At 54.4% G+C, this 25476-nt stretch overlaps 1 protein-coding gene across 3 annotated transcripts; it reads right to left on the bottom strand.

Annotated features, from left to right (window-relative positions):
- Positions 1 to 9722: 9722 nt before the first annotated feature.
- Positions 9723 to 15499, bottom strand: KCNA2 (potassium voltage-gated channel subfamily A member 2). 3 transcript variants are annotated; one of them, XM_045978139.1, is made up of 3 exons: positions 15382 to 15499; positions 12998 to 13336; positions 9723 to 12524 (listed from the first exon to the last, which is right to left on the bottom strand). In XM_045978139.1, the coding sequence occupies exon 3, from the start codon at positions 12359 to 12361 to the stop codon at positions 10862 to 10864; it is 1500 nt and encodes a 499-aa protein (XP_045834095.1). In that variant the 5' UTR covers positions 12362 to 12524; positions 12998 to 13336; positions 15382 to 15499; the 3' UTR covers positions 9723 to 10861. The 3 variants fall into 3 exon arrangements, with proteins under 3 accessions (XP_045834095.1, XP_045834076.1, XP_045834085.1); XM_045978120.1 differs by lacking the exon at positions 15382 to 15499 and adding an exon at positions 14776 to 14914; XM_045978129.1 differs by lacking the exon at positions 15382 to 15499 and adding an exon at positions 13845 to 13994.
- Between the last annotated feature and the right edge of the window lie 9977 nt (positions 15500 to 25476).

Raw genomic sequence — 25476 nt, 5'->3', positions numbered from 1 at the left:
AGAATTCCATGTCTTGCAGTAAAAACTGGCAGGAGAGACCAGACCTTGGGAGCCTGATTCAGTTTCCCATTTCTTTGGGGGCCAGGAGCTCTATTAGGCACCACTGGTATGTTTGGGGCTGTTCTGATGGCTCTAGAGCTCTTTTGGGTACCTCTGGATTCCTGCTCCATGCCCAGAGAAATGCCCATGCTGCAGCCGTTGTCCCCAACGGCTCTCATCTGTTTATCACCCTCTCCCCTGTCACCGTAGGACCTGCTGCCCAGAAACAGCACCTTCTGCAAGCGAGATGGGGGGAGCGGGGAACCAGGTGCTTCAGCTGGTCAGTTTCCTAGAGGCAGGGTATGGCAGATAGCGAAGGGGACATCATGGACAAGACACTAAGGGCAGGGTGGAATGTGCTTGCTAGTGGCCGAGGGCCAAGATTTTTCTGTTGTCATACCCCACGCCATGGCTACCTTTGAGCTATCTGAATGCTGGGGAGTCCAGCGAGCGACTAGATGAGCCCTCAGAAGAAATCAGACAGATGCGCCCCAGCAGTGTGTGTCTGTGTGTGTGTCTCTGTGTGTGTGAACATCAGAATCTTTTCTAAGGAGGAGCCACTGCATCACTTTGTGGCTGGAGATCCAGGCCCCTCCTCCCGGGGAGGCAAAGGTCCTCCTCACTTGTGTGCTGAGAGTATGGTTGATCCAGACCCCTGGGCTCCAGTAGGAATGGGCAGAGGTGGGTGCGCTGGAGTTAAATGAGTCCCAGGGGTCTGACAGCCTTTGGTCTTCAAACCAGATGCCCCCTTCCCCAGCTCTGCAGAAAATGCAAGAAGGACTGATCTAACGTGGGGAGGGAGCTCAGACTCACCCACCCACTGTCCCATCCACATTCTCTGCTTGGTGCGTGTCGGGCCCTCAAGCAAGGGGCAGGGGTCACTGGCTGAGGTGGCCCTGGATGCAACCAGGGGAGCCCCCTCCCGTCCCTGTCCGAGTCCCTGGCTGGGCCTCGCAGCTGCAGAAACCAGAGTGAAGGCAAGGCAAGCCTCAGGGTCATGTTGTAGGCACGATAATCCGGTCAAGAAAGCAAGAAGGCGGAGACTATCCGCATCTGTCAAAAATTTTATTTTTTTCATTTCACACAGAATGATGTTAAAATAAATCCTCAGTAATATATATATTTATATACCTATGTACTTGTGTTGATATTTACAAAAGACTGTGGAGCTCTAGGAAGTCTATGTACATCCATGATCTGGTGGACAGGCGATGTTCATGGAGGCATGTATGTACACACATATGTATAACCATATATTATACACATACATGTATAATATGTATACATATGTATAACCTATGTACAAATGTCAGACCCTACGGACACAGGAACTCTCAGCAGCAGAAGTCCTGGATGGGGCAGTGTTGGTGGGGCTGAAAGCTTCCAGAATACATCAGCAAGAATGATCATACTTACACACCCGGTGCAATGCACTTAAAAGCTGGTGTCTCAATTTTCGCGGAGCAAACAAAGAGTTAAACTCCTCCCCGACTCCCAGGAGTCTTCCCCCGCAAGTCCCGCCCCACCTTCTGCTCCCATTGGTCCCCAGCCTCTTATCACCATGGAGACCCTGGTTCCCTTTCGGCATCATCTTTACGAAGCTTTACCATCAGTCTTGGAGTTCCTTCTCCTATTGATCCCAGGGAGACTTATTTATCTGCCTCAGCTTTTTGAGTTTTCAGCAATTATGAGAGACAGGGCGCGGGAGGGCAGCTGCGGAGTCATGCATGAGCAGCAAGAAAGCCGGTGCAAGCCCTAATTAGAGTCTGTGCTGCACGAGCCTACCTGAGCGGCCATTTCCACATTTTATATATATGTGTGCAATGTATAAAATCTCCAGAGACAGCCTGTATCAGCACATAAGCACACAGGTCTAGAGAGGGAAATAGCATCCCGCCCTCGGGAGCTTTCCAGCTGCGTCCCTGCTGGAAAGTGGAGACTCCTCCTTGATGGCTGGTACCCTTCATTCCGACTGGTCCCAGTTGCCCTTAGTGGACAGAGGGGTGCAGAGATGCAGAAACCCAGGCAGAGGCCAGTTTGGCCTGGGCACTGTTGACTCAGCAGGCTGGAGCTCGATCATGGGACTTTCCAGCTTCCTGGGGCCCTTCAAATGAAGGAATCATCCAAGCACGACAACAAAAGGAAACTGGGTCGCCAGATCCCACGTGAAGGCGGAACTGGGGCAGGCACAGAGCGTGTTCAGACCCTCCGGAGCCAATGTTCACCCTCGCCAACGCCAGCTGGAGCCGCTCCTGCTCTTCTCCCCCGTGTCCTAGCCTGCGGCTCTTTGCTCCTTCGCAGCTCTACCTGGCAGGGCACGATCCTTGCCCTGTACTTCACAAGCGAAAAGGCAGTAACGTCCGCCGCAGACATGGAAAGGGCTTGGAAGCAAAGTGGGCCGCTGGATATTCCCTTCCTCCCAGCTCTGCCTCTCTCTCTCTAGCAGGCCTTGTACAAACAAGGCAGCCAGTGTCTAGGGAATCCTTTTTAGGGAGAAGCAGGGCTTCGAGCCTCTCCCGAGGGCTGAGAAGAAACACAGGACTGAGTCCTCTGGGTAGCTACCGAAGGTCCTAGCACACAGCCGCGTCTACGCTGCCCTCAATTATCTAGATGATGCAGCAGCTGTCCACGTTATTACGTAACCACACCTGCCCGTGCATCCGTCACGGGAACGATGCAGGGAGTTCTCAGCTGCAAACTCATCTGGAACATATCTGACTATTTTAGGAGTGCAGAGGAGCAAAGAGTTCTATCTCTTTCCACGCCGAGGTTCATGCAGTGTCAGAAGCGGCCATCCAGACAGGCAGCCTCGGCTGCCCCAGTTTGACTGCTGCTCATGCTAAGTCTGGGTAACGGGCTTCTCCCACCGGGTCCCAGCCAGCTTGGCGACGCTGGAGGGCCGCCGCGGGTGGTGGGAGGTAACAGGCACCCCTGCAGTGCCCCAGTTACCCCGGACAGCAGTGAGGAATCCCTCCCACCCTCGTCCAGGTGGACTGCACAGAGTCGCATGCAGGACGTGAGCAGGGAGCTCGCTGCTGGGGAAGATGGAGAGTGAGAGTGCGGTGCAGCTCGGAGATAGCTGCTTCTCCAGAGGCCAGTGCCTTTGAGCTGCTCTCCTGCCCAGACCCACAAGCTACCTTCGGTCAGGACAATAATAGGGTAGGCTGGTTGCTTTCATTGGTTATCACACATCTTGCCTTCCCCAGGGCAGAGGTGGTCTCTAGTTCATCAGAAGCTTTACTTGGAGCTCTCCTGAAATTCAAGCCTAGGACACCACCCATGACAAAGAGAAAGCCTAACAGAATAGTCCTGGGCCTGGAGATGTCTTCAAGCTTTCCATCCTCCCCCCTCCTACTCTCATGCGCCCATCCCCCCCACCCCGACCGGAACCAAAATTTGGAATAGCTTTTTTGGCTTCAGTGATGAGGTTATAGCCAACCAGGGCAGACAGAACAAAGGATAAAGCACCTGGCCCTTAGATCCAACTTCCCTTTTATCCCTGAGTCAGGCAGCCACCTGGGAGAGAGAGGAGAGAGGTAATCCTCGAGCCCAATCGATCGTCTGTTATGAAAGAACAGCCTTCTAGAGAGGTACCTCCGTAGAAGCAAGAGAACTGAACTGGAGAGGGGGTTAAGAATGCAAAGAAAGGTCATTTAAAAATTCAAATAAATGCAGTTTATTCCTCGGATTGCCAAATTTATTCCACATTTAGCGAAGCTAAGGGGGTCGGTCACTGTATAATTTCTGAAACAACGGTATACGTATATACATACACTATACACATATATACACAGGTATATGTATATATGGGAAACCTCTGATAACTCAGGACCCACGAACCCAAACCGCGATTAACGCAGGCATTACGTTCTCTTACTCTACTTTCCGTAGAAAGAGGCAAATGACAGCAAGGGCATTATCTGATGAACCATCATGTGCCCAAACGGCCAACCTCCGGTAAGCCTTGCGGCCGGCGTACATTCAGCCTATCTCTTTGGTCTCCTCCGTCTGTACTTCTGTACGATGAGCACTGAGGTTTACAGTGTTGACCCTGAGCCACGCAAGGTCTTCTGTCGTCTTCAAACACTCTACTTGCTAAGGCAGGAAAGTTTATACTAACCTACTTGGGAAGTGGGTTTTTGTTTTGTTTTGTTTTGTTTTTCAATAGCAAAGGTTGAACCCAGACATGATGTCCCATTCCCACTCAAACCACCCTAATTGTAAAGCAATCAGGATGTTCCCTTCCCTGAGGATTTCCCCGTCAGTTAACTGAGGTTTTGCTGTACATGTGTATAGAGCAAGGTAGATTGAGGAGTGGACTAGGACCCTGGGGTTGTCAGCCTTCCCGGATTGTCCTGTCTGAGTATCTAACCTTACAGATTTTTTTTCAGGAGAGGGCGAGTCTTCTGAACCCCCCAGTTACGTGTGCAAATACTTGTGCAAGTGCACACAGTAGTGGGTGGTGGGGTCTTTGTTGCTCCCATGCCATGCCCTAACCACCCACTTTCTGTCCCTGTAGACCTCTCCTCCCAGTAACTTGCTTCCCTCCACAGCTCTCCCGGAGTCCCTTTTGGTAAAGCAAGTCAGCTTGTCTGCCCGGGCTACCCATCCCAGGTATGAACCTCCAGGCCTCGTTCCCCCAGCATCCATCTCCCTGGGGGAAGGGGGAGGGAAACAAATGGATCAAGTAATGGCTTTTAGTGCATGGAAATGATCTTCTGTAATGGCTCAGGATGCTTTATTCTTATCTATTGGTAAGTGCTTTTCTGCAGGGTTCCATTACACCCTGCCAGATTGACTGAGAGTCAACGAGATGCGCTGGCGTGAGGTCACCCAAACTCAAGGTTGCCGTGCCTATGGGTTGTGAGAATGCCCTTTGAGAGCTGGCGGAGAGGGGCAGGTGGGAGGGAGAGAGGGACTGAGGTGCACACAGGGACAGAGCACAGTACACATGGGAAAGAGAGTGACAAAGAAAGCCTTCCTGTGGACATTCCTCGAGCATACGTTGCACCTCTACCGAGGTTTACCGTCCTGGGGAGGGTCAGAGCCTCGGAGGCCAGGAGCCCTGTGAACACGTGGGGAGAAGAGGGAACCACAGACAGGGGGCTAACGCCCAGATCCAAGGGCATTATCTGAGAATCCCGGTGCTCTCACATTTCAGTCCTGAGAACTTGGTTTTGAAATAGCTATTGCTAAAGAAAACAGTCACTATTTAGTTTATTGCACGTTTCCTCGTTAAAAAAATTCAAACACAAACTAGGAGAGATGGAATGGAGCTTCGGTGGGAAGGGAAGCAGAAAGAAAGGAAAAGTGAACTAGATGAGTTTGAGGAAGAGACCCAGCCCAGCTTGCAGAGGGCCCTTCCCCTCAACCGAATCCTGCTTGCGACTTTGACAAGGGAATGGGGCTGGTTTCAACGAGGGCAGACTCTGAAAGCTACCAGTGATGGTCCCACTAGCCACAAGGACACCTCCCAGCATCCAGCACCCTGCTAGTTGGCTCAGGTGGCTAACGATGGTAGAGGTTAAGATTGTGCATTCGAACCTGGCAATGGACACTTTGCCGAGGCTGGGGGACCTCCACTGTGTAGCCAAGGACCAGCCCAGGCATTACAGCCTATGTGGACCAGCCTCTCGGACCACGTAGCCATCACCCAGATGGAGGTTGTTGGGATAACGGCCCCCAGGAGAGCCAGAGCGGGAGCAGAGCTCACCATCCCCACTCCTGGGTAAAACACTCCAAGCCTGTGCTCCTCCTGCCTGCCTTGGGAGTTGGGGTGCCACCCTCACATGCAATTTGCAAACTGTCCTAGAGTCTCCTTTGAGGAAAGTCAGCCTCCACCTCCTTCCGCCCCTGCTGTGGGCCGCACTAACCCGCCAGCCAGAGGCTCTTCAGGTGGCACTGCCCTCTCTCAACATGGGTTAGCACTAGTATTTTAGACTGACTCTGAGGAAGTGAGATGGGCAAAGTCTTCACTACGATGGAATGAGAGATCCAGGGACAGCAGATAGGACAAGCCAGTCCTGCAACCCTCCCCACCTGGGGCAGCCACAAGGGCACGCAGGCCCATAAAGCTCTCATGGAGTCCTTTCCACATCGAGACAATGGAGTGGAGGCACACTCCCTGGGGGCTCCTTCCAAAAGCCTTCTCTCCCGGTGACATGCCTATGCCATCCCCAGAAGCCCAGCTGCGAGGGACAGAGGGAAGAAGAGAGGGAGGAAGACAGTGTGTCAGACACCACGGAAGGCTCAAGAAGCACAGAGTCTTCATTCTGTCCTCAGCTAGGTTTCAGCTCCTGCAAAGTTTACACTGCAATTGGACCCCTCTCTTCCTGATCATCTCCCTGCCTTTCCTGGACTTCTTTCTCTTTAGCCTCCTGAAAAGTCCCACTTACTTGAAAGTTGGAGCTCATGGAGACATCTGCTTAAGCTGAAGGGAAAATTGCTCCCTTGACTAGGAAGCGCGTGGAAGGCGGGGCGTCTTGCTCTGAACATGAAACTTGGACCCCTCGTGTCCATTCCCTGCTGCTGTTGCTTCCTCCGTGGGGACGGGGAGCTGTGGCCATGGTCAGGAGGGACACATCTGGGAAGGCCACAGGAGTAAAGACCGACGTGCCTGAGCTGATGCCTGACTTCACTTCCCAACTTCCTTCTGCAGGGACGCCTTGGCCAATGAGCACCCAGGTCTCAGCTAGTCCCACCCGTGGGAAGAAGCGGTTCTGTGCGCCATTCAGAACAGTGGGGACTCTTACAAAGTATTTAAATCTGGCCTTAGAATACAGGATAAAATTGGGCCTTCTAAACAGTTGTTGCTTGCTGGTATGGCATGAGGTTCACATCCTTAATTGTGTTTCTCGGAAGCTGAATTAGCGCACATTTCCTCAAGACCCAGCCGTTGGATAGGAGGGAGGGCATCCAGTTAGAGACCCGGCAAAGGAGAGGGGCACGCTGGGATTGAGCCCCCAAAAAGGGGACTCAGGAGTTGACCCCGCTGGGCTTATGCCCAAGAGCAAGTGAGATGTCGCATGCAAGGAAAGGTGGCTCATTTGAAGAGACGAGTCTACATGTGGTCTTGACTGTCTCTGACCCACCCTTGACAAAGCCATTGAGGATGGAAGGGCAGTGAGGTCTGAGGACTGATGGAACATTGGGGCCAACTTCACTCTGGTTTTGGGCTCAGGGCCCTACAGTTTCTTGAGCTTTCCCTGCTTTCAAGAGAATGGGGCCAAATCTAGAGATCCCAGGGTTTGGGAGAAGGGGTGCCTGGGCGGGGGGCTGTCTATGTGGGCTTGCTCCGAAGGCTAGGGCATGGCAAGGAGGCATGGGTTAAAAGGCCGCAGGCTGTCCCAGGTCCTTCCACACCCACACTTCTGGTGGAGAAAAGTGAGTAAGTAGAAGTCCTACGAGATTCCCAGTTTTAATCAGAGATCTGCTTAACAGCGGTAGCCCATCTTTTTGCTTTAAACCTCAGGGGTTACCTCTCTGAAATCTGGAGGTGGGAGAAAGAGAAGAGGGTAGAAGAAGAGGCTTCTTGAAGGCTATTGGGGGAGTACAGATGCAGACTGGGGAAAGGTGATGAAATCTCATTTTTTGTTAGTGCTGATTTATAGCTTTGGGGACAGAGAGCTCGATCTGAGTGTAGGTGCTGTGTGTATGTGTTTGGGTGTGTGTGCTCGGTTGTTGCGTGCCTCCAGCGAGTAAATGCATTGTGTGTATAAATGGAGTGTGTGTGTGTTTGGTGGGCAGAAAAGATGTAAAGAATCCTTGCTGTACTGTGTATACAGACCCATCGCCTTCGTGGGGTTTTTATTCATTTTGCATCTGAGTGGTGGTTGTGTCCTTGGGTGGTGTGTGTAGGTCTTCTGTGATCTGTTCTGTATTGCTGTGTTCTCGGTCCGTGATGAATGTGCGTATTTTGGACACCAGTGTAGTTACATATCATCTGTGCATGCCCTTTTCATTAACTGGCCTCTGTGCATTTGCGTTGCTCGTTTTGTATTTGTGTGGGACAACGGGGTATCTATTTTGCAGTGGGCATGCAGGCATCGTGCCTGCACCTGTGGGTATTTTATTATCCTAGGTCAAGGCCACAGGGATAAGAGATCTCCCCACTGACGCAGGCCTTGGGTATGGGTTGTTTTACCATCTGTTGCCCAAGGTCTGTGCCCTTCCCACCCCATGTCTTGGAAATTCAGCACCACCTCCCGCGAAGGAGAGGAAGAGAAGCGCAGAGGCTTCGCACTGGGCATGGGGTGTCCTGCAGATCCCTGGGGATGTGGGTGACCAGGAACTAATGAGCACCCTGGGCCTAGCACCCTGAGCTGGTGCCCCACCCCCCTAGGTAACTGTAGGTGCTAAACAGCCAATGGTAAGGCTCGGGCTGGAGCCAAGGCTGGGCGGCCTAAGCACACAACTCACTGTGTTTGGGAAGTGGAAGCCCAGTCTGGGAGGCAACGGTGTCCCCACCTCAACCCATTCCAGGGCCAGCCTGAACTCCACCCACAGGCGACACAGCACTCATTCCCTTTCAGTCTGTCCCAGGGCGGGGAATGATTTTCTGTCCAGCCTTGGGTTTCTTTAAGCAGCTCTGTTGGCCAGTGCCATGGGGAGAGTGTTTGAGCCTGGCCATGGAAAGGATGCGTGTAGGTCACCTAGCGTCTCCATCCCTTGGCCCGGGACTTCTGAGGCTTCCGCCCCAGGGAAGCCCCCTTCAAGCCTAGACCTGCAACACTGGGTCCCTGGTTCCAAGCAGGAGATCCATTCTGGCTCTTTTGGGAAAGGGCTGTTAAAGTGACTGATGCAGAGCCAGACGACAAGAAAAACCCAAGAAAACCCGAAGAGGGTGGGTGAAGATGAGAAAGGAGACGATTAACAAGATGGGCTGTAGAGAGAAGCCTGGGGCGAGTGTGGCCCAGGGCAGCGGGAGCCGTGGGGGCCACAGGCCCTTGTGCACTGGGTGAGACAAGCTTCAGCCACGGGGAACTGAAGCTGCAGCACGTGGAGGGCAGAAAGACAATTCTAACATCTAGGAATCCATGAAGACTGGAGTGTCTGAGGCAATGGCAGCAAACCCAGTCCCAGTGGGTTTATCGATGAGATAAGTTAACCCATTAGGTCTCTCAGACAACCAACCCACCAAGCAGTGGATTTGCTCCTGAACCTGAACTCCATAGAATGAATATATATATATGTATATATGTATATATATATATATAAGTGTGTGCACATACACACACACGCATATGTATGCATGTATGTGACACATACACACAGGTATGTATGCGTGTACATCATATACACACATGTATGTATGCATATAGTACATATACATACATACGCTAGTGCACATAGTCAAACACATGCGTAAGTTGCCCTGTGTCAGAAATATTGCATAAGCTTATACAAGGTTCAAATGCAATTTCTTCTATAGCGAGCTAGGTAGAGGAACTCGTGAGAGGGATACTCAATATATGCTTATATACACTGGATCCTCAAATCCGCCTATCCTCAGGCCCAGATGCCTGGGTCAGCTAGAGAGTCATCCCCATAACTAGGTTCAGTCGTAAGGTGCGGTGATCTGAGGTGTCCGAGCGTGGCTTCCCCTGCTCCCCAGTCTGGGCTTTGCAAAGGTCTGTGCCCCCACGTGGAAGAACAGGGATGGGGTGGGCTGGGGAGCCGGAAGTTGGGGTTCCCCATGCCAAACAGTCTTTTTTTTTTATTCTCCTGACTGAGGGCTTTTTGTCCTCTGATTGGGGCGGGGGGAGAGAAAACCAAAACCAACCAAATCACCCCCTAGCTCAGTGCCACTCCGGGGCTCTTAATACTCTAGATATGAATACTGTGTAGGCTACTAAGAAAATAGGTTATCTCCTGTGGTTTAAATATCGAGATTCATGCAACAAACACCCATGCAGCTCTAGCTCATTACTGGTAATCGCACTGCAGGGGTCAGCACCGCGGGCACGGAGCGAGGAAAGCAGATGTCTGCAAACTCCAGCGGCACGCGGGAGTCAGACGTTTTGTGACCCTGAAGCCTGCAAAAATGGAGAGATCGGAAGCCGAGAGGTCCCTGGGTTGGTTAGCTTCTCCCCAGCGGCCTGAGAGCCAGCGTGCAACTCGACCACTCATGTTCGGTCATCCCGACTGTCCCTCCCCCTGGGGTTCCCTCACAGCCACACTGCAGAGAAAAACCAAATGCAGCATTTTCCGTTACGAAACACAAGCCTCCGAAGCATCTACTTGGCAAGTGCAATTCACAAACCCCAACCCGTGACACAGAGAGTCTAATTCCAATACAGCAGGCCTGCGTGTTCTTCTCAATGCAAAAATGGGAAATGACCTTTTGAATAATTCCCCGTGCTTTCAAGCTAAGCAACCGTGGTTTTCCTCTGTGAAGCGGGAGGTGGGGCTCCTATGGGCCCAGGGGGTTCAGGGCCCCAAAGGCTGGGGAGGGTGGGGTGCATCTCCTAGGGAGGAGGGCAGGGTGTGCGCATTTAATTCAGAAAGGAAGGTGACACCGAGGGGGCGGGTTATGTGTCCACTATGAGGTGACCCCAGTGTGTCTTTCTGAAATTCTGGCTCCATAGGGGACTCCTCTGTTTGGAAACCCCTAGGCCAGTGATGAAGATTTATTTGCATGAAAGCCAGGGATAGATATTCTGTGTTCTAAATCAAAAATCAAAAGATCGAAAGTCACTTGCACGACTACTGCTTCCCATGCAGAACCAGATGTACACTGTAGAACACACTGACTACAATGCAGGCTACTTATGTTGTTTCTGCAGGAGTTCCATGGAGCTGCGGGTATGTTTATAGGTTTCGATCAGACATCAGTTAACATTTTGGTAATATTCACATAGTTTGTATTAGCCAAAGTGCAGTTGGCCGTTTTCAAGTTTTCCTCTCTAAAGTCCTCGTTACTGTTGTTGACCCCCTCCTGGATCTCCATGTAATCAGACTTACTAATGGTAGAGGCACTTCGACTTTTCTTCAGGTCAGGGGAGGATGGGATCTTTGGACAGCTTGTCACTTGCAGGTACTGAGCCTGCTCCTCTCCCTCTGTCTCCCGGTGGTAGAAGTAGTTGAAGTTGGACACTATGACGGGGACTGGTAAGGCAATGGTTAACACACCTGCAATTGCACAGAGGGACCCCACGATCTTTCCCCCAATGGTAGTTGGAACCATGTCTCCATAGCCTACAGTTGTCATGGAGACGACTGCCCACCAGAAGGCATCCGGGATGCTGGGAAACTGGGACTCTCGCTCATCGGCCTCTGCAAAATAGACAGCACTAGAGAAAAGGATGACCCCGATGAAGAGGAAGAATATCAGGAGGCCCAATTCTCTCATGCTGGCTTTGAGGGTCTGCCCTAGGATCTGGAGACCTTTGGAGTGTCGAGACAACTTGAAAATCCTAAAGACTCTTACCAACCGGATGACACGGAGGATGGCCAGCGACATGGCCTGCTGGCCTTGCTGGGCGTCCTCTGGCTTCTCGGCCAGCTCTGTCCCCAGGGTGATGAAGTAGGGGATGATGGCCACAATGTCAATGATGTTCATGATGTTGGTGAAGAAGCCGGCTTTGCTGGGGCAGGCAAAGAACCGCACCAAGAATTCGAACGAGAACCAGATGATGCAAAGAGTCTCGACAATGAAGAAAGGGTCAGTGAAGGAGGTCGACTGCTGGTACCCGATGGTGCTGTTGGAGTAAGTGTGGAAAGTCATCCCGCTCCCATGCATGTCCTCGTTCTCATCCCGGAAGATGGGCAGGGTCTCTAGGCAGAAGCTGACGATGGAAATCAAGATGACCATGACGGATACGATAGCTATAATCCTAGCAGGCCCTGAGCTCTCTGGGTATTCAAAGAGAAGCCACACCTGCCTCTGAAACTCATTTTCGGGCAGAGGACGCTCTTCCTCCTTGATGTAGCCTTCGTCTTCCCGAAACATCTCCATCGCTTCTTCTCCCAGCTCATAAAACCGAATTTCTTCAGAGAAGATGTCCAAGGGCACGTTCACGGGCCGTCTCAAGCGGCCACCCGACTGGTAATAGTACAAAATGGCGTCAAAGCTGGGCCGGTTCCGATCGAAAAAGTACTCATTTCGGAGGGGGTCAAAATACCTCATCCGCTTCTTTGGGTCCCCTAAGAGGGTCTCTGGAAACTGGGCTAAGGTCTTGAGCTGGGTCTCAAAGCGCAGCCCCGAGATGTTGATGACCACCCTCTCACAGCACTCGTGGTCGGCCTCGGGGTCGTAGGTGTCCTGCGGGTGCCCGGGGAGGGCGGCGGCCTCGTCCGCTGGCTCTCCGGTGGCCACTGTCATAATGGGGGCTGAGAGAAGGGCCTCACACTCTGCCTTCCAGCTGCCCGGCAGCAGGGAACTCAGGGTGCTGCTTACGGCCCCAGGAAACACAGAAGCATTGGCCTGGATTCCTGCAGGAGAGCCCCGAGGGCTCTCTGAGGACCAGAGAGACAGCCTCCCTTGGCTGAAAGACAGAGGCAGTTAAGGGCATGAGACCCCTCCCCACCGGCAGCCTGACCTGCGTTACTGCTCCTTGTCTCCTATCTTTGAGCCAAGAGCTCAGAAACACCACCACCACCACCACCAAAACCAAACCAAACCAAACCAAACCAAAACAAAATAAAAAAACTTACTTTCACCTTATAACCTGGCTGGGGATCAGAGGCAAGCAGGTGCCAGTCTCTCTAGAAAGTTCCAGATGGCCCTGCCCTGGGGGAAGAGAGCTGGTACAGGCCCCCTCTGCAGGGCACAGGCTTCAAGGAGCACAACCCCCATACTAGAGGCTGAAAGTGAGTCCTCTCCTGGCTTGGAGGAATGTCTCCGAATACCTGCCCCCAGGGAGGTATTCACAGGGGTGGATCTTGGGCTTGGGTCTCCCTCACTGCCCCTCCTCTGGTGACTCTACACATGGCTGTTATTAAAAATAGATTGATTTACCTGGCAAGGCAGGAACCAGAAGCTCTCTTCCTCGAAGAGCTGATCAGATACCGTGGGAATCCTAGATACACAAATAGGCAGCCCGACTGCCCATCACGTCTTCTCACTTGAGCAAGAAATAATGGTGAGTCATTCTGGGCAGAAGGGCAGGCTCCAGGTCCTAGAGGTGAGCTCCAGAACTGGGCTGGCGGGGAGGGGCCGTGGAGCGTCTGGCCAGGGGGCACGTGGGACTCGAGGACGTGGAGCTTGGGTCTGGAGCCTTTGGAAGGAAGGATGCAAGATGCGAAGCTCAGCAGATGCCGGAGTCCTCCTGGCTGTCCTCAGGAGGTGTGACGTTGCCTGGAAAAAACAGCAGCAAGGTGGAACCAGGGCTTTCGGGTGGCAGGTGCTAAGATTTAGAAGGGCTCTTGTGGCTTTCCTTCCATGCCCACCTTCCATGCTGGTGTCACACCTGAGAACCACCCCTCAGCCTCCCCGCCTCCTCTGGGCAGGCTTCCATCAGCTGGAAGCAATTTCTCCCAGGCAAGGAGCCTTCAGGCTGGGCTGGGCCTGTCTCCTCCAGGGGCCTTCCAGGGCTGAGCCAGATCTCCCTTGGTCCCCAGCAGCCCTCAGGAGGGACGCTGGGCAAAGACCTCCAGCCCCCAGGTCAGGACGCGGCAACTCCCTAGGGGAGGGCTTCCTGCACTGCAGCCGACTAGACGCTCTGACCCCGGCAGGGTCCCGGAGGAGGAAGACACCCTCCCCAGCAACCTCCCAGACGCACACTCCTTCGGAGCCCTTCTAGGAAGACTCCTCACACGGAAAGGTCGACTCTACAAAAGCTGGCTGGCTTGGTCCCAAGACTTACTCTCCTCCGGGGATCCCTGGGGTGGAGGCTTCCCTCTGAGCAGGGTGGCATGTGATTTGGGCAGGGGCTCGACCACCGATTTCTTCCCCAAGAGAAAAACCCTCACATCTCCTCCGCAGGGAGCGCAGAACAAACGCTCGGCCACCCTGGCTGCAGGCGGCTCAGCAGCCGCGAGAGGGGGAGCCTGGAGGAAGCCGGCTTCCGGGCTGGCCCCCTGCCGGCCCAATCCCGCCGGCCGCAAGGCGGGGAGGGGTCCGGGTCCTCTCCCCATCGCCCCGACTCCGGCCGGGATTCCACCAGGCGCACTCCGCGCTCGGTTCCGCGTCGGCGGACCGGACCCACCAGCAGCTGGCCGCCGCGGGCAAGCGCCGCCTTAACCCCTTCCTGCCCGGCCGCCGCGGGCCCGAGGGCAGCCCGGCTCTCTCGCCCTTGGGGGCCCATCTCCTCCACCCCCACACCCCAACAAAAACCCGGGAGCCCGAACTCTGGGGTTGGGGAGGAGGGTGCTGCCCCAGATCCCCGATTCCTCCTAAGCGCCTGGGCTCCGCCGCAGCGCACAGCCCCGGGGAAGCGGAAAAGCCCTGCTCCGCCGCAAAGCGGTTTTGAATCGGAGCCGAAGAGGGGGATGCAGGCCGGCGTCCCAAGTGGTTCGGCGCTATTCACCGGACCCGGTTCTGCCGTCAGCTGCATTTCCCATCACCCGCCAGCGCCTCGCTGCGCCCTCCGCCCGCGCCGTGCGCAGCCCAAGGGTCCCGAGCCTGTTCCGTGCCCTCTCCCTCCGCAGGGCGCCAGCCCCCTTCTCCCGGCTGGGTCTCAGCCGGAGCCTGCCGCGCTGCAGGCTGCGCCGCCCGGTGCCCCGCAGCCCCTCCACGCGCCGCAGCCCGAGCAAGGGAAGCGGCACGCGCAGCCCCACGCCCCGACACCGATTTACCCTTCCTGTTGGGCACCCGGGGCCTCCATGTTCCTGGGTGACCGCTAGGGCCGGCGGAACGGCGGCGGCGGGCGGCGGGCGGCAGGGGTGCGGGCGGCCAGCCGGGAGCCGGCTCTGCAGTCCCGCGGGCGGCGCGTACGGAGCGCCCGGCCGCCGCCCGCAGCCGCACCGCGCCGCACCGCGCCACGCAGCGCCGCACCTGGCCCGGCTGCGAACTCGAATTAAAGGGGCCGGCGGGGACCAGAGCGAGCAGGTGGCCGCTGAGTTGGGCCCCCCGGGCCTGGGCCCCCACCCTACGAAGAGAACACCCATGCTTTGGCAGAGCCCAGCTTACTAACCAGAACCTCGTGGAGAGCTCAGCTGGGTGCCGCCGGGGCCGGGGAACCGGGGACAGAAGTTGAGGGGAGGTCCTGAGCGGCTCCTGCCAACATAATGAAGTAGGCGAGGAGGAAACAATCGATAGGCGCTATCCCAAGCCCGAGGAGGGCTCCGGCCCCCGCGGGAGATGTGTTGCCATTATTACGATGCGGCCAGACACAATCGGCAGACCCTCTCTCGCGCCGGCTCGCCCCCTCCTCCTGCTCTGCCTCCCCAGCTCTCTCTTACCCAGCCAAAGCTCCGGCTTCGCAAGGGAATGCAGCAGGTATGGCCCGCAGTGTGGCTGAAACTCGCGGCTGGTTTCCTGCCAAGGAGCCACAGGAAGGGGCAGAACTGCGGAGTCGGCCCTCTGGGCTCCCCCCACACCCCAGGGCGGGCAGCTGCCCTGGGGAAGAGCCGGTCCCCTCACAGACCTCAACAGAGCCCACTGGTCCACGGGGCTCAGAAATTAGGAGTGTAGCTTCTGGTGCCCTGCCTGGCACCACGGAGTGGGCAGAGGCGGATGTCCTTTGCTTTTGGAAGAAAGTGCGTGGGAAGCCCGATCTGCCCTCTGCTCAGACGGTGGATCTAAGAGGGTCCAGGGTGCTCTTGGGAGCCCCATGACAGCTCCCTGCCCCTGGGAGTTCTGATCTCCAGATCTCTGTCCAAATCTCAGTTCCAAACAGTGATTCCTTGAGCCCAGAGTGCCCCAGACACAGAGCCTAGATGCCCAGGGGCTCCAGTCCCAGGGAGACTTCTGCTGGGCCCTCCTTGCTGAGACCCTTCCTCTCGAGGCCTGTAGCTTCCGATGGAAGTTCTGAGAGCCTACAGGGTCCAGCTCTGTGGAATTCTGCATTTCATCAGGCTAGTCTGCTGGGTATGGTTTAAAACTGGGGGCCTAGTCAGAGCCGCAGGGGCAGTCCAGGAGGACAGTGACCGTATTGAGCTCTGGGGATGACAGATGACTATAAAGCAGAACTTGTTTAGTCTAGGGCTTCTAGAAGCTAGCCTCTTAGTGTCCTAGCCTGAGCATGGTCTGGGTGTTTTGGAGTTCTAGGTGAATTAATTCAAGTCTCTGGACCTCTGTGTCCTCGTCTGCAAAGTGAGGCTACTTCGTTGTTCATGGGAAGAGTTTAGTCCCCGGCAGGCACTCCACAAATGATGGTTTCTCTGCTCTGCTTCCCTGTGAAAGTCTGTGTGACTCCCAGCCTCGAGCTTAGCTTCTGGCTGCTTCTCTAAGAGCCCGATCAGCAGGTTTGGCTTGCCTTTTCTGCCTCCCAGTGTACCTGACTCCTTACTTGCCCTGGCACGGCCCTCACAGCCTTTCCTACTGCCTTCGGCAAACTGTCCCCCAGTCCCTGCTCCACACGCCTTCTGGAAGCCTCCCTTGCCCAGCTCTGCAAGGCTCTGTTTCTTCTTCTGGCTACATCCGGTCCTCATGTCAACAGGAGCACAACGGACATCCATCTGGTAACACCTCTACACTTTCCCTACCCTCCTTTGTTAAAATGAAAGTCATGGACAGAGAAAAGCTCTTGGGGGAGAATGAATAACGTGCTAATTGGTAACAGGTGCCTACTGTGTGCTAAGCACCTCTAGCCCAGCGGGAAACTCGATCCTGACAGCTCTGCAAGCTAGTTTCTACATCAGTACCATTTCGGGGGAAAGAAAACTGCGGCAGAGACAGGGGAAGCAACCTGCCTGAGGTCACTGAGCCGTGGCTCTGAGACATGAATCAGGTGTCTATGACTCCAGGACAGACACCCTTAGCCCCCACGCCACACTGCTAGGGTTCAGCGAGCAGCCCCTCAGTTTCATTTCCATCTTTGGGAATCTTCCCCCGACTCCTGACCCCTGTCCTGTCTGATGGGCCTCAGGGCTGTGTCATCCTACTTACCCCGCTTTAAGGCCTGATCTAAGTGTGAGCAATGACTGGAGAGAAATTAAGGAGAGAAGGAAAGAAAGAAAAGGAAACCTAACACCCGCTCAGCGAGGGCGCAGGGTGTGGGTCTCGCCCTGAGAGCTCTCTCCTGGTTCCATGGTGTGTGTGAGAAAAAGATCATGGGCCCAATTCCCACCTCTGACACTTGCTAGCTGTGTAAACTTGGCCAAGTTATTTGAACCCTCTGAGCCTCCGTTCCTAGTTTGGTGTGTGGGACAGAAGAACTACTCACAGGGCAGTCAGAAGTAAATGAGTTTTAGTGGACAGCCAGCTAGCTTCACCTAGCTGTTTCAGCACTGCTAGCTCCCTCCAGCCCTCCCTCCACCATTTCTTATTTTTGGACACAAAAGAACAGCTGGACTGCCCCCTTGATCCCTCCCTGGGATCAAACCCATAAAGACCACTCCTTTGCCCTTCAGTCGGGCTTCCTGCTTGGGGGCCCTGCCTTGTCTTCCTCGGAGTGACTGAAGTTGTTGCTTCCTGCGCTCTGTGATTACAGTCACTGGAAGGAAGAGTTTATGACAGGGTGTGTCCATGCCCTCCCCCCAGCCCCCAACACACACACTGAGGTACTGCAGGTACAGGAAGAGGGGGTCCCCCAGTTTTTCCCACCACAATTCATGAGCATAGAGGACTCCATGAGCTCCCTTCTCGGGTGTCCCTCCCAGAGGAGTGGCTCTCCTTCCTTGCATGACTGTCATTGCTGCTGATGCTTGGTCCCCCACCAACCCGATGGTGCCCTGGTCCACAGGAAGCAGGTCAGGGAGGCACGGAATGTGGGTCCAAGCTCCGGGCCGACAGCTGTCCATAGGTCATCTGATTGAACCCCTGGCACTACATCAGGGGGAAAGATGCCATGATCTCTATTTTATAGATGAAGATACTCAGAGAGGACAAGTCGCTGTCCAGGGTAATTTAGCCGGTAATTGGTGAGGCTGGGACGGAACTCAAGAGGTCTGACTCTACAAATCTCTGTTCCATTCGGCTGCCCACTTCGACCGGTAGTGGGTGCCAGTCCTCTGGGCACCAGTTCCTGGTCTGAGGATCATGGCTTTGGTCCAGGGGCCCTTCCAGACCTGGAGAGCATGCTGTGGAGGCGGCCCAACCTGATGGGAGTTCTTGTTTTATTTTTTTTTTTTTAATTTTTTTTTTTTAAGATTTTATTCATTTATTTGACAGATAGAGATCACCAGTAGGGAGAGAGGCAGGAATAGAGAGAGGAGGAAGCAGGCTCCCTGCCAAGCAGAGAGCCCAGTGCGGGGCTCGATCCCAGGACCCTGGGATCATGACCTGAGCGAAAGGCAGAGGCTTTAACCCACTGAGCCACCCAGGCGCCCCGGGAGTTCTTGTTTTAGAAGCTGAGGGGTGGTGGAGTCAAGACTCGGGACCTGGAAGTCTCCATTCTGTGTCCTTGCCTGAAACAGCTCTGCTGATGCTTGGCACATCCGCAGCGCCTGGGGCTGAGCATCCCTCACCCTGGGGCTTTTGTCTTAGCATGCAGAGCTGTGTGACCTAAAGTCACTTGCTCGACCTCTCTGTGCCTCAGTCTACTCGTAAGACAGAAAGGATAGCATTTGTCCCCTGGCTCCCCTTGCTTCTCGGGATGTAAAGAGAGAGTGGAAGGAAGGAAGAGAAGAAGGAAAGACACTAACATTCATTGTTAGTGTGTATTAAAATCTCATCTGTTCTCACTGAAGAGAAGAATTCATGTGAATGCACTTGGGAAAGCGGGAAGCCTGGTCAGTGTGGGAGAGTCCCCTGGTCTGTGACCGTTGTTGCTGCTGTCCTGATTGTGCCCTGCCAGCGTGCATCCTGTCCGATGTCTGAGGATTTCCCCTGGAAGTGGAAAGAGCACCCCAGCCCCATGCTTACCTGAGGGCTTCCTGCAGGAAGCCTGAGATTAACTCCTGCTGTCTCCAAGGAACTCCTCTGTGGAGGTCTGGGCCTTGGATCCTGTACTGCAAGTCTTGCCCCGCCCCTCGCCCCAAAAAGAGGATATTAAGGAATGATTGAAAGGGGTGGACCTTCCTTTACCTTTTGGAGCCACTATTCTGGCACCATGCTGGTGGTCCCATCTCTAGTCCCTGCTGATAACAGGCAAAGGCAGAATGGCACAGGCCTGGATGTTGGTGAGGGTTGGGGGTGGTGCACCTCTGAATTTCCCAGCCTGCCATCTGTAAAAGGGACATTTCCTCCGATGGCCCCCATCTGTATGGAGCCCCGGTGGCTCAGAGGTGATCAGCTCAATCACGTGAGCCAGCTGGTCACGTGATTGAGCTTGGATCAGGTCAAGGTCCTGGTCCAAGTTTTCTCAGCCAACTCCTTGCCCCTGAGCTCCAGGCAGCAGAGCTGGCTCTCAGGCCTGTCTCCAGAACTGTAGACTCGCCAGCCTCGCTTCCCAGGACTGCGTCTCCCTCACCTGCCCCTGGTTGGGAGAAAGACCCCCCCTTTCTCCCATTGCCCAAATCAGAAACCTGGGGTCCCTATCAGCTCTCTTTGCTTACCCCACTCCGACATCCTCTGCACTCAGTCCATCACGTGGCCTTGGTAACTGTTCGCTTCTCTCTGATTCCCTCCCCCTACTCTGCTATCCTGGTTTCAGCCACCAGCAGGCTGGGTCTGAGCCACTTCTGTTCAGACCAACTCCCCCTGGTCCTTTCTCCCCACAGTTGCCATAGTGATCTTCCCAAAGTGCAAATCCAATCATGTCACTCACCCCCAACTCCTCGCTGGCTCCCTATTGCTGTGACCCAGACTACACGTTGTAAAACACAGGCAGAGCCCTTCATGATCTGGTGTTCCCCTCCGTCCCTTCCCTGAGGTCCCCATTTTTAAAGTCTATACTGGCGTTAAATTAAACTACCATGACGGCTCTACCTGGCTTCAAACAGACATATTAAATCAAGTTCTACAGGCAGACAGACCTGGGGTTGAGTCCTGGCTCTGCTCCTCGCCCCTCAAGTGACCCCAAAGTGAGGTCTTTTTCCTCTCTGAGCTCCAACCTGTAAAATGGGACTAATGCCTAATGCTTGTTCTGAGGACCAAAGGAGATAGTGTGCAGAGAGTGTTTCTCAGGGCCTCACTTGCAGGATGGGCTCAAGAAATAAGAGCTTCCAGATGGTTCCAGGTCTTCCTGGTTTGGCTAGCAGCCTCTCACCTAGAACACTGTGGTTCCCCAACCCTCATCACCCCAATGACTACTTTTCTTTCTTCCTCCCTCCCTTCCTTCTTTCCTTTTCTTTCTTTTTTTTTTTTAAGATATTTTTATTTATTTACAGAGAGAGAGAGAGACAGACAGACAGACAGTGGGAGAGGGAACACAAGCGGGGGAGTGGGAGAGGGAGAAACAGACTCCCTACTCAGCAGGGAACCTGATGGGGAACTCCATCCCAGGACTCTGGGATCATGACCTGAGCCAAAGGCAGATGCTTAACGACTGAGCCAGGCAGGTGCCCCCCTTCTTTCCTTTTCCCCTTCCTTCCTTCCTTCCTTCCTTCCTTCCTTCTTTTCTTTCTTTTTAAGAGAGAGAGCAAGGGCACAGCATGGGGGTGGGGGGGAGGAGAGGAAGGAAAGAGAATCCTTGAGCAGACTCCCTTTTGAGTATGGAGCTCAATTTCAGGACCCTGAGACCATGACCTGAGCTAAAATCAAGTCGCCCCCGCCCCGGTGACTCCTTTTGTAATATTTACCTCATGTCACACCCTCCATGACGCCTTTCTGAACCCATTCCCTGGTCTCCATCCACCAGTGCAAGGCCCACTGGCTGCCCAGGGCACAGACCCATCACATCGAATTCTGGGGGCCGGTCACCACCTGCACGCTCTGTTCTCCTGGGCAGGGAGCATCCTGAGGTCAGGCGCATGCATCTTCTGACTACTTCTGTGTGTCTGGCCGAGGCCGGGCACAGAGCCATTGACCCAGCCGTGTTTGTGAAGCAGCCAGACTCTGTGGCACCCCGGAGCTTAGCCATCCCCTCTGCCTGTTAGCCCCCAGACTGGCATCTCTGGAAGGCCCCTGCTTCTGAAGAACCCTCAGGTGCCACAGGGCCAGCCAGGAGCTGACTCTGGCCACATCCGCTGAGAGGGGTCAAGGAGAGGGCTGGCCTTCCAGCAGCCCCCACCCCGGGGGAACACACCTGAGCCACCCCCCATCTGTCCGAGGAAGGCCGAGGTGGAACAACAGTTCCCCGGCGGGAGGTGGCCCTCCAGCTGTCTCACAGAGAGGGCAGGCAACGTGCTCAGGTCACACAGCTAGTCCCGGTAAGAGCCCGGGTTTGAACTCAGGCTCCAGGAATCCTGCTCTTAGCCACACTGCCCTGCTCTTCCAAGGGCTTGGCAATTCCTGCCTCCTGGAGGTCCTCGTGGATCTCGTCCACCTGTCATGCTGTGCCAGAAGCTTGACAAGTGTTCCTCAGGACCCTTTGACTCACGCTTTTCCACCTTCTGGCTCCGACATGCCTTCAGGGACCAGCGCTCTGGCTTCCCACTGTGTGTCATTCAGACTTTTTAGGGCCTTATGTGGACTTGGAATCTTCCCCCCAAGCCTTTACACAGGGGTCTTCATTCCACCCGTGGCTAAAACGCAATGCTCCTCCCTTCCCATCCATCCCCCCCAGCACACATCAGCATTCCCGCAGCTGAAGAGAGTGGCCAGGAGTCCTACAGCTTCTCGTCTTTGAAGCCATCATCCCCAGGTCCCCTATTCCCCTTAACACTCCATAGCTTAGGGCTCTGCCTCTGGGGCTGTTCTCTTTCGGCCTTGCCATTCTCTGAAAACTATTCTAAGTTTCAAGTGTACCTCACCCTGAGGTCCCCGGGGAAGAGCCTTTTGACCCAGGTGTGGCCCAACCAGCCCAGAGTGGGGTTGGGAGGAGCAGGAGGTGCGAGAGGCTAGCACTCCTTTTGCCGCACGAATTCAGCCTGGCACCCACTGATTCCTTAGTGTCCATGTCCCATGGGTGGTTCATCTGGGCCTGATTGTTACTCTGACCCCTATGTCCTCCTTTCCACCTCTATACGGCCTTTGTCCGTGGACCAAGGGGGAATAGAGCAGACAAGCAAGAAGCGGCTTACTAGGGAAAATCCGCTGGCCTGGCTGCAGCCCCAGCTCTGCCGTTGCCTGGGTGACCTTGGCTTTTCGACCTTGGGTAAGTCACTTCCTTTCTTTGGGCCTCCACCTCCTCACCTGTCAAATGGGAAAGCTGGACAGCATGATATCTACGACCCCCTTCTTGTGCTAGGACTAGTTCTTCAACCGCATCCCAGCTAAGGAATGGGAGCCCTGTGCAAACAAATGGGCATATGTCAGGAACTGGGATCGTACGTGCTCCTCGGATAACTATTTTGCCAAGAGGACAGTGGGCTCAGACAGGCATGTGACCTGCTCAAGGTCACAAGGCTCACTCTAGATAGGCTTCACGCCCAGGACCCTCTGACCCCCAAGTCAGCAGCCCACATCACATCTCACTGCCTGCTTAAAAAGGGAGGAAGGAATTCTGGAGATGCTAAATCACTTTGAAATGAGTCCTGAAAAAATTCAAAACAGTGCAAACCTGATGCTCAGTGCATCTTAATGATGTTCTCTAAATCCAAGAAGGGTCATTACCAGGGGAACTCAGGGATCCTTCAGCTTTGAGGCCCTACCGTGAGAAAATGGGGCTGACCCTGCTGGGAGTGAGGTCAGGTAGCTGGGGGATGACGACCGGCCCTATGGGACGTTTGACAGACCAAGGGACCCAAGGAAATCATAAAGAACAAGGCAGGGGTCTGACTGCCACACAGTCAGGTGTGGCCTTCCTACTAGTGCTGAAGAGGTAGCGTCGGGGGAGTAAAAGATCGGATAGGAGAGTATCAGGTGGCAAATATGTTTGTTTGTTGAATGGAATGAGCTCTGGTCTGGAGAGGCAGCCAGGCCTTGTCCACGGAGCTCAGAGCTGAGGTTCTGGATGCCTCATCCTCCCTGAGCCAGCTTTGAATTAGGGGAAAGGGAAGACGGAGAATGCAGGTGATGGAGCCATCTCAGCAACTTTGCTGGTGTTGCAGAGCCAGGACGCACCCAGAAAAATGAAGGGAAGTGCACAAAGGGCTAGGGAGGTGAGAGAAGGCTAGACCGAGGGACAGGGAGTTGGAAAAGGTGTTTTTCCCTGCCCCTGCAAACTCCCTGCCCAGGTCCGGCTTTCCTTCTGGTCTCCGGAAATTCCGGGATTGTCCAACAGTGCCACCCAGTGGCCATGCGGGAGAGGTGCAGAGAGATGCGGAGGAAAGACGAAATTATTAGATGGGAGAAAGGAAAAGTACCAGGCTCCCAGAAAAATAGAAAGCTGTGTTTCTTCCTCCCTTGAGGATGTGGCACAGGACTCCCCACAGGTTTCTGGTTCTAGGCAGAGCTGTCCTGTCATGGTGCACACACCCTGAAGGACTTCCTCTCTTCTCTCAACTCTGGAATTTAGAAGCTGCTGGGTTAAGCCAGCACTCCCCTAACCCAGAGGTCCCCAGCCCCCCCCCCCACCCCGGCCATGGACCTGGAGAGACAAGGGTGTCTGCAGCCCCTTCCCCAGGACTCCCCTTTCTCAGGTGATGAAGGGATGAGAATGGAGCTGCCAGCTGGTCCTCCCCCTGGGTTGATCTGGTCATAGTCAAGGTCATGGTTGAAGTGAGGTTAGGACAGTGGGGTCTCTGGGCGAGCAGTTGTGGGGTGGGGGGCTGCTGAAAGGCAGTTCACAATGGACTGCATACCATTTCTCTTCTTCTCAGCTTTTCTGAGGTTCATGAGCTCTGAGGAAAGAAGCAAAGCTCTTCCTCTAAGAAAGGCCGGACCCCAGAGTTTGATCGTAAAGAAGGTAGCATGGTTCCTAAGAAAAACACAATAGAACCTGGGAGTGAGGGTCTCAAAGGAACCCTTCTGTCCAGGATTGTGTTAAGGATAATACCTAACAGAGGTGGGTCCTATGTTCATTCCCATTCTACAAATACAGAAACCGAAGCTTTGAGAGTTTGTGTAACTTGCCAGCGGCCACACAGCCGGTAAGCAGGTGAGAGAGCAAGGAGATGGGTTGTGGTCTGCCTGACTCACCAGCCCCAGCTCTGAACCAGGCTCCAGCCCCAGCACAGCTGGAGAAGACTCGGGGCTTTACCTGTAGGAGGTGCTCAGCAAACATTAGGAGAAGTAGATCCTTCCCTAGAACTGGAGAGGAAAGCACCTTGTTGGCAACGGACTGACTCAGGACAGAATGGATTGGCTTCAGCTGAAGAGTGAAGTACCAAAGTGTATAAGACCAGGAAGGCCGCCATAAAAGATTGGTGTTTGACAGGTGTCTTCAAGTCCAAAGGCCTTGAAAGGGGTGTTGAGGGGTGGGATGGGGCTTTCTTCATAGGAACACCTGCACACTTCACCCCTGCACTCACTGCCTGCAGAAATGCTCCCTGGACCAGCCTGTCTCAAACAGCCACCCCCTGCCCTGCACCTTATGGTGCTGTATTTCTCCCCATAGCACTCATCTCTACCTGTCGATTAGCTATTTATGCATTCATTTATTTTGTCTTATTCCCTGCTGCTAGAATACACATTCTGTGAGGAGTGATTTTTTTTTTCTCGTTTTTCTCGTTCTCGTATTCCCAGTGCCTGGGATGCTGAAGCACGAGATACAACTTTGTTAAATCCATGCCTAAACAGATGAGTAGACTCCAGGATAAGGGGACAAGAGGGACAGAGCGCGGAAGCAGGGTCGCATGTCCCAGGAATACCGAGTCATACAGTAGGACCGGAGCGAGCAGCGTGGAAGGACACGGTGAGACCCGAAGGGTCCTTTGGAAAGACTGGGGAAGGCCTTGAGTGCCACACTGAGAAGTCTGATTTATTTTGTCCTGTAGATGAGAGTGAACCTTGGAGGGTTTTGTGTAGGAGAGCGACAGGATCCAGCTGGATTTTAGGAAGATAACTTAGGAATGTAATAGAATTCATAATGAAATTTGTCATGAAGATGTGTGTGGGCTGATCTGAGAGCAAAAGCAGGAACCCGGTGAGGAGAGTGCTCCTGCTGGTGTGAGGTGACAGGGAGGGAGGGACTGGGTGGTGGCCAGGGGAGTAGAAAGAAAAGATCAACGGGGAGCCACTACAGGGGAGTCAACAGGACTAGGGTCAGTGAGATGGGAGAGGGGGAGGGAGAGTGGCAGGGCCTTTGGTCAAGCGAGGGTATGTGTCAGCTCATGTGGGTGTTGCTGGAGGGAGCCCATGGCCGGGGCAGTCTGGCACACGTGGGGGTTGTGGGGCAGCTATAGCTGGCCTGTCCTTGGCAATGAGACAGATGACAATGCTGGCCTGGTGCTCAGGAGAGAGGCCAGGGGCTGGGGCCAGGGTATTTGGAGCTGTTGTTGGGGACAGGGGGAGGAGAAGGAGATCCTCCA

The sequence above is a fragment of the Meles meles genome, chromosome 1 (assembly GCF_922984935.1).
Source record: "Meles meles chromosome 1, mMelMel3.1 paternal haplotype, whole genome shotgun sequence".
Taxonomy (NCBI): Eukaryota; Metazoa; Chordata; class Mammalia; order Carnivora; family Mustelidae; genus Meles; species Meles meles.
The sequence above is the reverse complement of the archived record's forward strand: the minus strand, read 5'-3'. Positions and strand labels throughout refer to the sequence as shown.